A 16,882-nucleotide genomic window follows, 5' to 3' on the forward strand; every position below is an offset into this window, starting at 1 on the left:
AGATATAGATATAGATATAGATATGAATTTTTAGCATGACGTTTGATTGTGCAAGGATTGAGTAACATATGGGGTTGAGCAAGAATTGATATCAACTTGAATTGCGCGAAAGTTTAGTATCATGTGGGGTTACGTAACGATTAAGTGTCTTGTTCGACTGTGCAAGAATTTAGTACCATGTGTGACTGTACACTTTTTAAGCATTTTCATTTACGTGTGAAATAATTCAGTACACGAGCGATTGTATACATTTTAGTATGACTTAACATTTTAGTGTCACATGTGATTGTGCAAGAATTTAGCATCATTAGCATTATTATACAAGACTTCAGCATCACGTGTGATTGTACAAATGTTTGGTATCACGTGTGATTGTACAAATGTTTGGTATCACGTGTGATTGTACAAATGTTTGGTATCACGTGTGATTGTACAAATGTTTGGTATCACGTGTGATTGTACACTTTTTAAGAACGTGCATGAATTTAGTCTCAGTTGTGATTGTGCATGAATTTATTGACAAGTGGAGATGAGAAAAAGATTAGTATCATGTGCGATTGTGCACAATTACATTCATGTGCGATTGTGCAAGAGTTAAATAACGTGTCTGATAGTACAAGGAGACACCTCATGGTGTTGTAACATCGGTTTGTTCAGGACATAGTTTCTATCTGCATACTTCATACCTGTGTTGCCAACAACAGGTAACTCCATGGAAACCAATACTACGAAGGCTGCAGGTAATCAGGTAGAGAGGGTGTGTTGCGGCGAGGTCAGACCAGATAACGCCGCTTTGTTAGCAGGATGTGGACGTTGGCGATTCCCTCACTGCTTTTATGTAAGTCGTTGCAATGTAATGTATTTTCCATGTTTCATTTTATTACATCATTATTTTGATACTATTAAACTTAAACTTTCCATTTCATTGTATTTCTCTAATTATTTAACATGTATCGTTTTATTCATACCGTGTCGCAAGTGTTGATACGACCGAAGTAATATATTTTAGAAAAAAGTATCAAGACTTACTGATAAATTCTACATGATTGAAGGATGAACTTCCAAATACTGACTTCGAATAATGAATAATAGCGTTTGAGTTGGTAATTCTTTGTCAATAAAATTTCGCGCAAACGCTTCTATAATTCACACGTAACCATTTTGTCAATTTTCACCCAGAAATATATACCTACGTAACGGTACATAGAATTGTGTAAAATAATTAAGATTTAGTTTAGTTTGGTGGTGAACGCCTCTTTCAGCAATATTCCAGCCATATGATGGGCATTAAGATAAACAAGTTAACTTTGTTGTGTTTCAATTGCAGTTATGAAAAAAAATTCTAAAAGTTACAAACTATGTTTTTGCTTTTGATACATGAAAACTGACACTTTCAAATAAAAGCGACTAAAACCTTCCATAGTCATCAATAAACAGAATCGATTGTATAATTCCGAGCCTACCATGAAGATGATCACTATTGAAATTGTGATGATAACGCGCGTTCGTGAATAAGTGGGCGCATCCTGCCCCACCAGTAGCTACGTCATACGCAAAGACACCTGAAATAACCAGGATTGTTCACGTCAAAATGGATCAGCAATGCTCGACATCAACAGTGCGAGTGTAAAGATGTCATTATGTTTCGTCACATCGTCTCAGAAGCTGAACAGCTTAACTTGACATGCCTGGGAGACGCATAGATATATGCTAAGTACTAACGAATAAGGGCGGTTGACGTATCCGGAATGAAATTTGATTTTTTTTTTTTTGAGAGAGAGAGAGAGACAGAGAGACAGAGAGACAGAGACAGAGACACAGAGACAGAGACAGAGACAGAGAGACAGAGACAGAGACAGAGAGAGACACAGAGACAGAGACAGAGACACAGAGACAGACAGAGAGACAGAGAGACAGAGACAGGGACAGAGACACAGAGACAGAGACAGACAGAGACAGTGACAGAGAGAGAGACAGAGACAGAGAGACAGAGAGACAGAGAGACAGAGAGACAGAGACAGACAGAGACAGTGACAAAGACAGACAGAGACACACACAGAGAGAGACAGAGAGAGAGACAGAGAGACAGAGACAGAGACACAGAGACAGAGAGAGACAGTGACAGAGACAGACAGAGACACACACAGAGAGAGAGAGAGAGAGAGAGAGAGAGAGAGAGAGAGAGAGCGCCTTGGCAATATTCCCTCAGCAGGTGACTCGAGTAAATGACTTCATACAGTGTACCCATATGCGGAATCAAACCCTGGTCTTCGGTGGGACGAGCTAAAGCTTTATCCACTAGGCTACCCTTCTGTCCCTCTATAAATGGTAAATATACCGACGTTTATAGGACCAAACGCATTATCATGATTCCTCCCTAACCATGTCATTATCATGAGTGTTCTAGGGCGTGGAGGAAGTGATATAAGCGTTATCTTGTTTGCAAATTGTGTCTATGTCCTACTTGTTAGGAACGTATGTGATCCCCAAAACCCGATGTTGATGCTAGTCACCAGCGATTCTTGAGAGGACTGGATTTTTACTTAAGAAATACTGTTCGGTCTACCACCATGTGTAATGTAATAAAGCACACTTTCGCCCGAAACGATTATTATTAAAGCACTAGGATACATGCATCCGAATTGACGTTATAAGAGCGAAAGTGTGTTGTACTACACTATACATGGTGCTAGAGCGAACTGTAATACTGAATTCTAAGATGCCAGATTTACTCTCTAAGGATAATTACGATTAATGTAAGGCAGAAAACAGACGATGGTGTCGGTGACCTCGGTAAGACGTAACTGTTACGCCGTTCTGTTGATGTGTACGTCAAGACGAGGGAGTGAGTGAGTTTGGTTTTACGCCGCTTTTAGCAATATTCCAACGATATCACGGCGGGGGACACCAGAAAATGGGTCTCACACATTGCACCCATGTGAGGAATCGAACCAGGGTGTTGGGCGTGACGAGCGAACGCTTTAACCACTAGACTACCCCACCGCCCCACGTCAAGACGAACGCTACCAGAAAAAACAAATGATATACATTTTGATGATGGTTTATGGTCGGAATCAATATCTTCTCTAATTTATTTTAATTACATCTGTAATTAACGTAAACCATATGGGGCGCAGCATTTCTGCTTCCAACGTAAGTTTAGATCAGTACATCTAGATGAACGTGACCAGTCCTGCAACTTTCCACAATGGCATTGTGGGAATATAAACTTTGCGAATATTACCGATTTGCTGTGAAACAGTGAGTCGAACTGAGACACTTTATCTGTCAGAAAACAAAAACGCAATGTTTCCACAAGTGATGTTAGCTTGTTGAAGCAACTGCAAACCTAGAAACGGAGCGCAATGACGATGACAACTGCCATGCATCGTGACGTCGGTTATATTGTGACCTTTATAATGCCAAGTGGTCGATTACGAGGGCGCAGTCTAGAATAGCGCAGTGACGCCACCACGTTGTGACGTAACAGAAAAAGTGCAAATTATCATGTGACAACGTACTGTCGGCATCTGTGATCTTTCACCGAAGCATCTTAGAAGTCCAGATAATAGCATTATTTGTACTGGAGAAATGCCTTTGTTGGACAAGGCCCAGATAGACGATCGTCTTCCTCTGTGTTTGGTTTACTGTTCGCATTTTCAGTCGAGTTTTGTTTTAGCCAGCAGTTTTTCTTTTGAACCATTCATCGACAGCTCGCGTTACAATAGAAAATGTCTCTCCGGCTACTTGTTTTATCACCTGAACTTCGAGAGGAAAGCATGCTGGTTCCAGTCCAGGTCTGACCAAAACCAACACGGACTTGGGTTACCATCACAGATGCTATGACGTCAAGCTATGACGTCATTTTACTGTTTGTCTGTCACAATATTGTTGACATAACGTTATTCTTTTGTAGTGAAAATAAAATTAGTTTTCCTGAATAAATAAACAAGTTTTTTTTGTTTCTGGAAGCTTTTTTCGGTAATCACACAACAAAGCAATTACAGATATGTGAGTCAATATCTGTTTTTTATGGACCCCGAAAAGCGATATTGCTTTTTCGAGGGTATTGACCCATCAATAGTCTATAATTACTAAAAATAATCTCATCTAAGATTGTCTGGATACTTTGGATTAACTCCAAATTACTGTAAGATCTTGTTTTCAGAAATTGAGGTGAATCTTTCAATGTGTAACTACTTTTTATGGCGCCTTGTAAATATCTAAAATCAAATGATGGATGGCACATTATCCAATCGACCTTATAACCTATTATGATTTTTGTTAATGGTCCATTTTGGCAATTTCTTCAAATCTTGATTCCTTTCATTCCATGAAAAGGATGATTTTCACTTTTCTTTTGACATTTTTAGGCCTTGTCAGCCACTTGCTTAAATCATGGTGATTGGCTTTATTATAACTTCATATGGCTTCAGTTGTTAGTGCATTATGTCAAAAATGTAAAACTAATTATGAAATATAATATTCACATTGAACACCGCTTGCGGGCCACTGACGCTGAGTGACGTAATGACAAGTGGACCAAGAATCTAGTGTCTGTACTGCAAACCAGTCAGGTGAGGAGTCCTGAAGGCACTCCACGCCATGACTCATTCTCCACCAAATCGTTCACGTTTACTGACGTTCACATGGTGAGAGCGTTCTCTGAACTTCTGAACACTCTTGCACGACCGTCATGAAACTTCCAGTTGTATTCTGACTCATCGGAAAACAGCACTCTTGACCACTGTTGACGATTCAATGCTTCCTGTGCTGTTCTGTAAAGAGGACGTGAGGTCGTCTGGCTGCTGGACGTCTGTATTGCATGCCAGCTTCATGTAAAAGCTTCTGGGTACTGACGTTGACATTAGAGCCATTCCTCAACTACAGGAGAAGAGCTTTTGCTGTGAAGCTGCCGCAACGACATAACTTCATCAGCATGTGGAGTTGAACGGGACCTTCCGGAACGCCCAGCCTCCTCACAAATAGAAGCGCCATCCCGAAGCCACCCAGTGGCTCGATCAAATTCACTCAATGGTTGGAGCATTATGCATGGACAAAATCATCATTAGGCGTGATGCAAAATGCAAAACGTCTTTCACCCACTCACACAATTGCCTCACTAGGATCATGTGATGCACGGGACCCGTGAAGTTCCCGGGGTAGAATAGGCCTTCAGCAACCCATGCTTGCCATAAAAGGTGACTATGCTTGTCGTAAGAGGCGACTAACGGGATCGAGTGGTCAGACTAGCTGACTTGGTTGACACATGTCATCGGTTCCCCATTGCGCAGATCGATGCTCATGTTGTTGATCACTGGATTGTCTGGTCCAGACTAGATTATTTACAGACCGTCGCCATATAGCTGGAATATTGCTAAGTGCGACGTAAAACTAAACTCACTCACTCATGTGATGCACGTGCATGTTCGCACTTGTGTTCTCTGTTGCCGTCCAGGCTAAGGACTATGATCTCAACAATGAGCAACTTTGGCATATTTCGGGTCCTTTGATATTCGGCAAAACGTGTCATCAACCGTCCAGCTGCATGTGTGAATGCTTCAGACATTACCTACCTGACATTGTTCAGGATGACAGCTTTAGTGTAATATTTGGGCGCTACTATTCATCATTACATGAACACTATCAAAATAACAGGTGTTCCCAAACTTCTTTCGATGAGAACACGAGAGAATGCGAAGAAGTACTGGTAAGCCATGAAAAGTCATGTTATTTATGGCAAATCTGTAAATCACAACCTTTAATTACTATTATATGGCCCTTTTAGGGCAGTTCTAAACGCGATACTGTTCCAAGCATGATGCACCAGCAAGAGAATGCTGATCCGAATGTATTCTCTATTTTGACACGCATATTATGCTCTTGTGCTTGACGTAAACACTAAATTTGCCTTTTCATGTATTTGTGACGGATGCAGCCAATAGAGGGGATCAACGATGAGAATACGCTCACATTTCGATGACACCTGATGTCTTACTTCATAGTGATTCATTAGCACACGTTTTTGCTTTAATTGTATATTATTAACTTACCTCACCCATGAATGTCGCTTTCTGGCAGGCTAATCGCTATCCCATTATTTTCAATGTACCCCTCTTACAGGCGATGTATTGTTTTCAATGTACACCGCTGGGAATTACGAACTCTTCTGGTTCAATGTAGAACTTCTTTGTCTCGAATAACATTGAAATCACGCGTGAAGCACGGAAATTGTCGATGTTTTGAGATTGAAAATCAATGGAAGGGAGATAACTCTAACTCTGTTTACCGTGTGTCGTCTGCAAAATGGCGATTCGCCTCGCCTTCAACAGAAGTGCTTCAAACAGTTCAAAATTAAAACTCGGGTGTTCGGTAAGATAAATACGTTGTTCACTGGTCCCTCGGGTTCCATGAGCTCATGTACCCTCGAGGTTTGTTTATGTTCCCCTCGCCCTTCACCACACTAATGCGGGCTCGGGGAACATAAACAAACCTCGAGGGTACATGAGCCCATGGCCCCCTTGTGACTAGTGAACATCTTATAATGTATAAGCAGAAATGGCTTTATGGAAAGCGTTCTGTCTGTTTCATTTATATATTTCCCTGTAGTGTTCAACAGTATTGAGGCGACTGATCCGTGTGCTACCTGTACTTCTAATTACAATGGGACAAATGATACCGATTGCTCGTAAGTACATAACATCATCCATTTCGCTTACGTTAAATAAAGGATCGCATCAAATGAATGCATCGAGTGAGTGAGTTAATCTTTAACGTCACCTCGGCAATATTGCAGCCATATCGTGACGAGAGCAGTTAACACTATAAAGGACCATATGTATATTATATAACACTGTCGACAAAGGACAACGAAACAACCAGAATTAAACTAATGTGGAAAGTTGAAACTAATATCACTATTGGGACATACATGTACATTACAAAAGCAGATCGATAACAACAGAAGGCAGATCACCATATATGGAATATATGTTATGGAATACAGAGAGGATACCCGTCATTAGTAGTTGCAAGGAACAAAATGTTCTTAAAGAGCGTATGTATTAAGGCAATAAAATATACCCCCGTGAGGATTTGATTACAAATGGTCTTCAGTAACCTATGCTTGTCGTCAGAGGCGACTTACAGGATCGGGTGGTCAGGCCCGATGACTTGATTGACACATGTCATCGTACCCCAGTTGTGTAGATCGATGCTCATGTTGTTGATCACTGGATTGTCTGGTCCAGACCGCCGCTACTTAGCGGGAATATTGCCGAGTCGGCGCAAAGCTAAACTAACTAACTCACTCACCGACAAAAAATATAGTCTTAACATTTTCTCAAACAAAAAAGGACAATGGAAACAACCACAGTATAAATGGTACTATTAATCAGCAAGAGTCGATTTCTCTAAACATTTCTTTTTTGACAAAAAAGGTTTCTTTTTTGGAATATATCAATATGTGTCTTGTTTTCAGTTCCCTGAAGACCTACCTGAGTTGCCTTGACAACGCTACAATCACAACGCCATGTGCTCTCTCAGATGAAGTGGCCTTGAAGATAAAAAATGCTAATTGCAGTAAGCAGGAATTATAACAGAAACCTTTATAATTTTAATGTTTGATAAATCAACTTTTGTCTTCATCGTCCCGTCATCACTGCCAGAAAAGCGACTATGCTTGTCGCAAGAGGCGGCTAACGGAATCAGGCTCGCTGACTTGGTTGACACACGTCATCGGTTCCCAATTGCTCAGATCGATGCTCATGTTGTTGATCACTGGATTGTCGAGTCCAGGCTCGATTATTTACAGACCTCCGCCATAAAGCTGGAATAGTGCTGAGTGCGGCGTAAAACTAAACTCACTCCCGTCATCACAGCGTGAATGTGATAATGTATTATTATGCACGTTATCGTAAGGCCGATGACGTGGGACACGCACAGAATATCAATCACTGGATTTGATCGGTCATGTCATCGTGTTTTACATAATTTAATCATTATCAAAGAACTGCAGCGCTAAAATCAAACACGTTACTTTCAGCGCCCAGTTTGCCCCAAGGATGCAGATGCCAAAAGGACTTTTGGGGAACAAACGGAACACATACAGACAAGTGCACGTAAGGTTATTGAACAGGTCAATATTGGAAACAGATGTGTATGTTAGTTTTCGGATATCATAATTGTTACAAGTAGGTGCATTGTGTCATACATTTTCATTTATATGAAAAACATATGTCTTACAAAATTGAAGATCCCATGCCAATCACCGCCAGCCGTCTACCATGTCAACAATGACGTTCCTTGGGCCAGTGGCGATGATCCTCGTGCAATTCATCATAACAGTTTTTGAAGATATTTATCCCCTATGCAACATATCTATGTGTACGTGTGTATATATGTTTGTATTTAGACACACACACTTACATATGTCGCAGGTTTTCTATAACCGGACCACTGGGCTGGTGTTTGATGCCTTTATTTACCGTCACTTGCCAAACATGCGCCATAAACATATCTGTAATTAGTGAAATTACCCGAAGTAATTGAGCTGTCACTGCCAGTATGGTGTGTGTCCACCATTAGTGACAATTTATAAACTATTGAGACATTTACATGAAATATGAAAACAATTGTAAAAAAATTACCTATTAGTGAGTGAGTGAGTTTTGTTTTACGCCGCACTCCGCAATATTCCAGCTATATGGCGGAGGTCTGTAAATAATCGAGTCTGGACCAGACAATCCAGTGATCAACAACATGAGCATCGATCTGCGCAATTTGGGAACCGATAACATGTGTCAACCAAGTCAGCGAGTCTGACCACCCGATCCCGTTAGTCGCCTCTTACGACAAGCTGAGTCGCCTTTTATGGCAAGCATGGGTTGCTGAAGGCCTATTCTACCCCGGGACCTTCACGGGTCTAAATTACCTATCACTAAACCATTATTAGATATAAGTAATTATGAATACTAATGGTTTCTAACCTATCGTTGAATACAGTTATCTAAATACACGCCAACAAGAAACTGTTTTAAAATAAGCAATGCAAAGAAACTTGCATACTTGTAATTAGTGAAATTACCCGACGTATTTGAGCTGTCACTGCCAGCATGGTGTGTGCCAGGCACATGGCACATGCAGCTTTTATAGCACCTCGGTGCACACACTGCAGGAGCAGCATGTGCCAGAGCCCCGGATGCACCCGCTGGCAGACAGCGCAACACTACGGCAAGCTGTTAGGGACAAAAGTATTCATTTGTGATGGGTGTTGTGCAATATAAACAATGCAACCTGTGACACATAGACACACATATATGTTACAAACAAATTGATGAGTTGCACGAGGATATCATAGCCATTGGCTCTAGGAACGGCATTGTTCCATTGCTACATGTACACTGCTAATAAACGACATGTCCACTACATAAGAAATCGTCTGAGAGATAACAAAAATAAATATTTTAAGAATGCTTCGCTCATTCGTCCCATGCATTCAAAGCCCCGAAGCTGATTTTCATATGAGCAAACCCACCTGATGAGATGGTCCTCAGATCCTCCTACAGAAGGGTATTATGTAGCAGTAAATGACATCATTTCAAGCAACTTGTTATTTTTTGTTCCTTCTAGTGTTCTAAAAGTATTTCTTGATGTTTAACATGGCAGTCGTCCAATTAGTTAGAAATTTAAATGAAATTGTTTCAGGGCGTTAACGACATACGTTACATGTCTCAATCAGACGACAGTACCAGCGAATAGTACATGTAACGATGGGGTCTCAGTTTCCACTCTTCTTACAAGCCCTAATTCAAGTAAAGCAGCCTGCGGTGAGTGCCATATGATCGTACGATGACGCACTACTCTCTGCATCACACTTACCCTGTCTGTAGGAATACTCATGTTTGACACATACTTGACACATGTTTCCTTTAGTTTTGGTAAGTAAACTGTGTTTTTTAAAACACGCTTTTAAACAATTGACCGATAAAGCAATCTATTTTTCTTCTCGTGACCACTGCTGACTCTTATACTTAAATATCCGGTTACAACGAACTAAGATAAGTGGTACTTTCGAGTAGCTGGTACTATACAAACATAAACTGGAAGAGATGTAAGTTAAGGTGAAAGCTGTTATTTACGTCCTTTTCCCAATACATGCAGAGAATTTAAAATATTTATTCTCCTTTTTGTATGTTATATGAAGCCTAGGCATGACAGGTGATGACAGTCTCAATGCCATCCGCATAAATTGTACCCTGATCCGGGTGACTAAATCCTGCTTAGGTGACAACGGTAGAATAACGTTTGATACATAGCACCCATGATGGTCCCGATGTAGAATAGGCCTTCATCAACCCATGCTTATCATAAAAGGGGACTATGCTTGTTGTAAGACGCGACTAACGGGATCGGGTGGTCAGGCTCGTTGACTTGGCTGACGCATGTCAACGGTTCCCAATTGCGTAGGTCGATGCTCATGTTGTTGGTCACAGGACTGTCTGGTGCGGACTTGATTATTTACAGACCTCCGCCATATAGCTGGAATATTGCTGGGTGCGGCGTAAAACTAAACTCACTTACTTGATACATAGCACCATTGGCGCTAAGCACTGAAACGAAAATCGAGGTGAAAAGAATGGTCTTTGTCAGGTTCTTCTGATGGCCGAACAAAGCCATTGTGTCCTTGCGGCGTCTCAGTATGTGAAACTGGAAATCTTCAAATGAAATCCATGAAACCGGAAATGCATGTTTCTATATTCGTCATTTGCATTTTGCTCAAATCTGTCATCAAACATGTGTTATTCCGTCCCGGAAATAAGATTATTAATCCGGAAATGCATCCATTTCTGAGGACACATTGAAATATGACAGGTATTATACCTAACAAGAATCTGTGAATAATGGCACAACATCGCAGAAGGCATGAGGTTTAAATTTCATTGGCCATACTCGCATAACGAGAAATTTGACCCCAAATTAAATGCTTTCTGGTTCTTCATTGTTTTAGCTAGAAACATGATACATTTATGTGGTTGAATGCTGAGTCGAAATCTTTGAGCCGAACTAATTGTAGCATACTGGAAAGTGTATGTTAGTATGATATTCGTTTGGAGATAGTTATGCACAACAACCTGAACCCAGAAGATCCGGGATAAAATACTGGTCTTCAATACAGAGCTCCAGATACTTTTGCAACCAGTTTGGTATTCACTCCCATATCAGGTAATGCATGGATAATTGCAATCTTTGAAGAGTAACTAGCGTTTTGTTTAAAGAATCGAGTACTTTACTCAGTTTTTCGCACCCGTGCTGGGTAATTAACAGTTTTGAGTTCATAAATATAAATGTCTATTCAACAGACCTAAGTGTATAGCAGTTCTTATATTGCCAAATAGTTGGCAACCATTTTTCAACACTCAAACATGGAAGTCACGTGACTACTACAGTAAACTCCGGACAGTGTCTACGGCAATAATAGTGTATGTATACATAGGCATTGCTTAACATTTGCCAACGCTGTTGTAGAGTTCGGTCGCCTCAACGAATTGTCATATGCATGCCAATTGAGTAACCTGAGTAAAGTACGCAAGGTATTATAGACCTATTGGGTTCTAAGTGATTCTTATGCGTTTTTTGTTCGACCAGATTTGTAATTAATTGAGTAAACGTGATTTTTATTGAATGAAATAGGCAAATACTCGCCTTATCTGGAGCTCGGGTCAATATTGCCTTCAGAGACGACTAACGGGATCGGGTAGTCAATCTCGCTGATTTGCTTTAGACATATTATCGTAATGCGCACCAGTTGAGTAGATCGATGCTCAAGCTGTTGGCCATTGGATTGTCTTCTCTGAACTCGGTTATTTACAGACCGCAGCAATATATCTGGAATACTGCTCAGTGAAGCAAACAATCAAACAATCAAACAAACGTTAGCTTTTATTTTATCATGCAGTTATTTGCCTGCAGCTCATGGCATTATGTGGTTTGACGTCTGAAATTTGGTGGGTTTGATCACAACATTAACTCATGTTAATGTTGATTAAGGACAAAAATACGCTCTGTTATCCGGTGGTTAAAACATGTACTGCCATGCCCCCCATTCATTTGTAGTGTGTTCCCAGTTTGTTCTTCATCTTGCCACAATTATTAGAAACTAACATCTGTCAAAATCTTGGTAATGTTTAGTTGTTTCCACTCACTATTGATAATAACAGCATTTAGTGATAAGAGTACATGTTATTAATGTAGGCTAATACCTAGTTGTGTTTATTTATATCAACAAAATACATTCGGGAACATTATTTCTTGTCAAACACTAGACACATTTGGTACATAGATTCTGAGTAGGGGGTTCAGCCAGTGCACTAGGACTACCTCCCCTCGCGTTGTAAGTGTTATTGAGTTAATGTCATGTTTGGTATGTATTTGTTATGATGAATGAAATGTTTATTACAGAAATAACTGTTTGTTCGCCACGACCCTGCAAGAATGGTGGGAAATGCGACGTAACTGAAGGTGGCAGTAATTACACCTGTGATTGTGCTTCTGGATACAGCGGGCGTGTCTGTGATGAAGGTAGGGAGTAAGGAAGCAGAGTGAAGATGAAATGGTTTGACTTCAAGCATTTAAGACCCGGGTTAGCTCTGGTCTTCAGCATCCCATTTTGTCGTAACAGTTGGGATCTTGCTTGAGACTCGATGCTCGTGTTGTTGATAACTGGGTCACTTTGTCCAGACTCAATTATTTACAGAGCCAATCAATCACTTAGTTATTGTTATATCTAGATATAGCTGGAACAGTGTTAAACAACGTTACCAACCAGATCAAACATGATAATGAATATCTTTGCTGCTATTTGGTATTGTCGTTCGAAGGCAAACGAGGTTTACTTTGTTTTGTTTTTTATTTTAAAAAAACTGCGTTGCCAATATGTCTATTTTATCAGTGACCCATACTTGTCGATAGATAGGTTAACGGAGACAGGTGGTCAGGTTCGATGACTTGGTTGACTCATGCCATTGTATCTTGGCTCATGCTGTTGATCACTGGCCATGGTCCAGACTCGATTATTTACAGACCGCCGCCATATAGCTGGAATACTGCTGCGTGAAGCGTAAAACACGCGCATTGCATGACATGTGGGTGAAAACGTTGTGGCGTTAAACAGCTAACCAACCAAACATGATCAGTTACACGGTTTCCTTGATAAAATGTTAATATCGCACGGAACAAAGGATAGAAATGTCATTGTAGGCGGATATGTTCTAGATGGCGATTGTCCTGGAGGTGGTCATCACGGACATTCCACGCTGACTGTTGTTCATTATTCTACCTTTGTTTACATCTGTACCAGGTCCTTGCGTACGCCACACCTGCAGTAACCACGGGAAATGTAAGGCTGACGACAAGGACCAAACAAAGCCTCTGTGTGTATGTGACGCTGACCATACGGGAGATCAATGTCAGAATGGTAAGCAGTAGGACTGCTCGATATTACCGGTATATCGCGATATTTTAAACGATACGTATTGCAATATGTTTTCTGAAAACCGGTATATTTCGTAAAGAACATATGTGAAGTTTTTGTGATAATCTTTAGGGTTTCAATTATAATCTACTCATATTCTTATTCACAAATGATGTTTTCCTTCGTTATTCAATGACAAAAATGCACACATTAATACTATAAATTCTGTAAAAAAGGAAATAGTATCCATGACTACACAACCTAATTTTGAGATTGCTGTTATCAGAACCATAAGATATATGTTCAGTTACTTATAATGTAGAAAATAGTATTGACATGCACAATAAGTGCTACTCTCTGTCCCCAATATATCGCAATACTTATCGCAATACGGGTACCTATATCCTAAAAAGTTGCAATACATATCGCAAAACGGGTACCTATGTCCCAATATATTGCAATACGGGTACCTGTGTCCTAATATGTCGCAAAACGGGTACCTATGTCCCAATATATTGCAATACGGGTACCTATGTCCCAATATATTACAATACGGGTACCTGTGTCCTAATATGTCGCAATACGGGTACCTATGTCAGAATATATTGCAGTACGGGTACCTATGTCCTAATATGTTGCAATACATATCGCAATACGGGTACCTATGTCAGAATATATTGCAATACGGGTACCTATGTCCTAATATGTTGCAATACATATCGCAATACGGGTACCTATGTCAGAATATATTGCAAAACGGGTACCTATGTCCCAATATATTGCAATACGAGTACCTGTGTCCCAATATATTGCAATACGGGTACCTGTGTCCTAATATGTCGCAATACGGGTACCTATGTCCCAATATATTGCAATACGGGTACCTATGTCCTAATATGTTGCAATACATATCGCAATACGGGTACCTATGTCCCAATATATTGCAAAATGGGTACCTGTGTCCTAATATATTGCAATACGGGTACCTATGTCTTAATATATTGCAATACATATCGCAATGCGGGTACCTATGTCCCAATATATTGCAATACGAGTACCTATGTCTTAATATATTGCAATACATATCGCAATACGGGTACCTATGTCGCAATATATTGCAATACGAGTACCTATGTCCCAATATATTGCAATACATATTGCAATACGGGTACCTATGTCCCAATATGTTGCAATACATATCGCAATACGAGTACCTATGTCGCAATATATTGCAATAGAAACTGTATGCCAGTACACTGCCCTAGCAGCAGAATATGCCTTTAAAACATAACCCTATGATATCAGTTTGCTTATTTACTCTTTCCATCAAAATATAGTAACCATAAGGTTTTACGTCTGTTAATGGAGGACTTCTTTAGCTATTAGTAAGTATGTATCTATGGAAAACAACTGAACACAATATATGATTCGAACCCACGATACTTATGGTTTTGTCGAATTGTAATTGCAAATATTTGTCACAACCCCAGTCGGGTGATCAATAACTGGAAACTAAGAGTCATTAAAACAATATTGAGGTCGGTAGTCAAACCATGCATTATCGAAAAAACACAAAGCAACAAAATTGAGTGGATAAATTCGTTATATAAACATCCTATAATAAAAAATGTCATCGAGTGAGCAATGAGTATTAGTTCCGTATACATTTATTAAATATTTTTGCAGCGGCCGCAGCCAGTGAAATCTCTCTGCCGTCGTTCCTGGCTACTCTCCTTGTTGTCAACATCATCAAGACGACCTTGACCTAAAGAGCAAAGCCTAACCGAGCCTTGAATTCTGAATTTACAAAACATATGCTTTCACTATTTTCATTATGTGCAAAACCTTCTGGTTTATGATTGTTCATAGATATCTTTATTTGTATTTGTGACAAATCTGTAAACACATATTCTATACATCGATTTGAGAAACGCACTTGGAGTAATCCAGCTGTTAATGGTTGTTCAGTGATTATCTGAAATTATGCAATAAATCAGGGGCGGGTTGTCCTAAAGGGTACCCGGAAGTATTTCTGTGATGGCTGAAGCTGATGACGTGACCATTATGTAGGTCACTGAATAATAGTGGATGTTATCTACCCTTTTGAACAAAAACTGAATGATTAGATTGTATTGTATGCCTTATATTATTTGAACTGGTTTTGGAAATAAACGTCATTGTTATGCAACAGTGTTCATCTGTTTACCAAGAAAATGCTGTATTCTGCAGAAATGTATACTTTTCCCCCGTGTGATGATTTACACAACTTACATATCTGACTGTACAATAAGCCTGTGGACAAAGGTTCTGTAACATTTGTGTTTACAAATCATATGAGAAATATCAACCTCATTTGGAGGTATTTTACAGAGCTTCAGCGACTCTTATCCAAACATGTGAGGTCAAGAAGAACACAGATCTGCGATGGTTCCACTGGCTTCAAGAATAAGCTTTGAACAAGCTCCAAGTGAAAACAAAGTTCTTACTATACTGGACAAAATAAAATTAGGGACGTTACTATTTTTATGATTGATATTCTTTCAGTGTGTCTATGAATAAATAAACTATTCTTGAGAAATTTCAGAAAAAGTATGGAAAGCATGAACACAATTCTAAACCTCTTCAACACAATACTCTCCCTCTCTTTCTCTCACTCTCACACTCTATCTCTTCTCTCCCCTCCTCTCTCTCTCTCTCTCTCTCTCTCTCTCTCTCTCTCTCTCTCTCTACTTTAAGAACTCCCTATTTCTCAACTTGCTTTAAAAAATATGCACTTTCAAAGATGGGTGGATGGGTCTGTAATTGGAAGGATTATGGATAAATGGGTAATATAAGTCGGTTTACTTTTCTATATGTTTATCTAATATCATAGTTTGACAAAAATAAGACAAGGGAATCACCTGATAAGTTGAACTGTCAAAATTAGGTCCAATAGTCAAACACATTTTGGGGTACAAAGTAAATCTAGTGACGAGTTTATCTTTGTGAATACAACTTCATGTTCACCTGAGATCAGTATTCTGAAGGGTAACACTTGTCTGATAGACAACTCTAAATCATTTGACACGGACATCACCCTTGCATTGACATCTGTCGCCCACGTGTCGATTCTCGAGAATAGGCTGTAGATAACAACAGCAAACGTTCGATATCAGTACCTAATCAAATCACTTTAAGGCGTATCGTTTGCCATGCAACCAAAGTTTATAGTTTGCACACACATGAAAATGTCCTTACAGGTTTAGGGAGAGGGACATATAAATTAGAGGTGATAAATTTCAAATAAAGGATTTAAATGGGTTTTTTTTATCTTTTTCGTTTTATCGACGCTATATGGCGACAGTCTATATGTAATCGAGTCTTGGCCAGACAATCCAGTGATCAACATCATGAGCATCAATTACCGAAGGA

General features: G+C 39.7%; 1 protein-coding gene across 1 annotated transcript; it reads left to right on the forward strand.

Moving 5' to 3' along the window:
• The first annotated feature begins 704 nt into the window (after positions 1-704).
• LOC137261281 (fibropellin-3-like) lies at positions 705-15,659 on the forward strand. Its single transcript, XM_067799003.1, has 8 exons — positions 705-838; positions 6,610-6,688; positions 7,481-7,581; positions 8,045-8,120; positions 9,706-9,827; positions 12,460-12,579; positions 13,358-13,474; positions 15,158-15,659. Exons 1-8 carry the CDS (start codon positions 805-807, stop codon positions 15,238-15,240), a joined length of 732 nt encoding a protein of 243 aa, XP_067655104.1. The 5' UTR covers positions 705-804; the 3' UTR covers positions 15,241-15,659.
• Positions 15,660-16,882: the final 1,223 nt, after the last annotated feature.

The sequence above is a fragment of the Haliotis asinina genome, chromosome 14, assembly GCF_037392515.1.
Source record: "Haliotis asinina isolate JCU_RB_2024 chromosome 14, JCU_Hal_asi_v2, whole genome shotgun sequence".
NCBI lineage: Eukaryota > Metazoa > Mollusca > Gastropoda > Lepetellida > Haliotidae > Haliotis > Haliotis asinina.

What these genes read in the sequence shown, in the direction of transcription:
- LOC137261281 (XM_067799003.1), top strand. Translation starts at nt 805, where the DNA reads ATGTGGACGTTGGCGATTCCCTCACTGCTTTTAT. An exon ending in TTCAAGTAAAGCAGCCTGCG is followed by an intron (nt 9,828 to 12,459) that starts GTGAGTGCCATA and finishes TGTTTATTACAG; the next exon opens with AAATAACTGTTTGTTCGCCA. An exon ending in CGGGCGTGTCTGTGATGAAG is followed by an intron (nt 12,580 to 13,357) that starts GTAGGGAGTAAG and finishes CATCTGTACCAG; the next exon opens with GTCCTTGCGTACGCCACACC.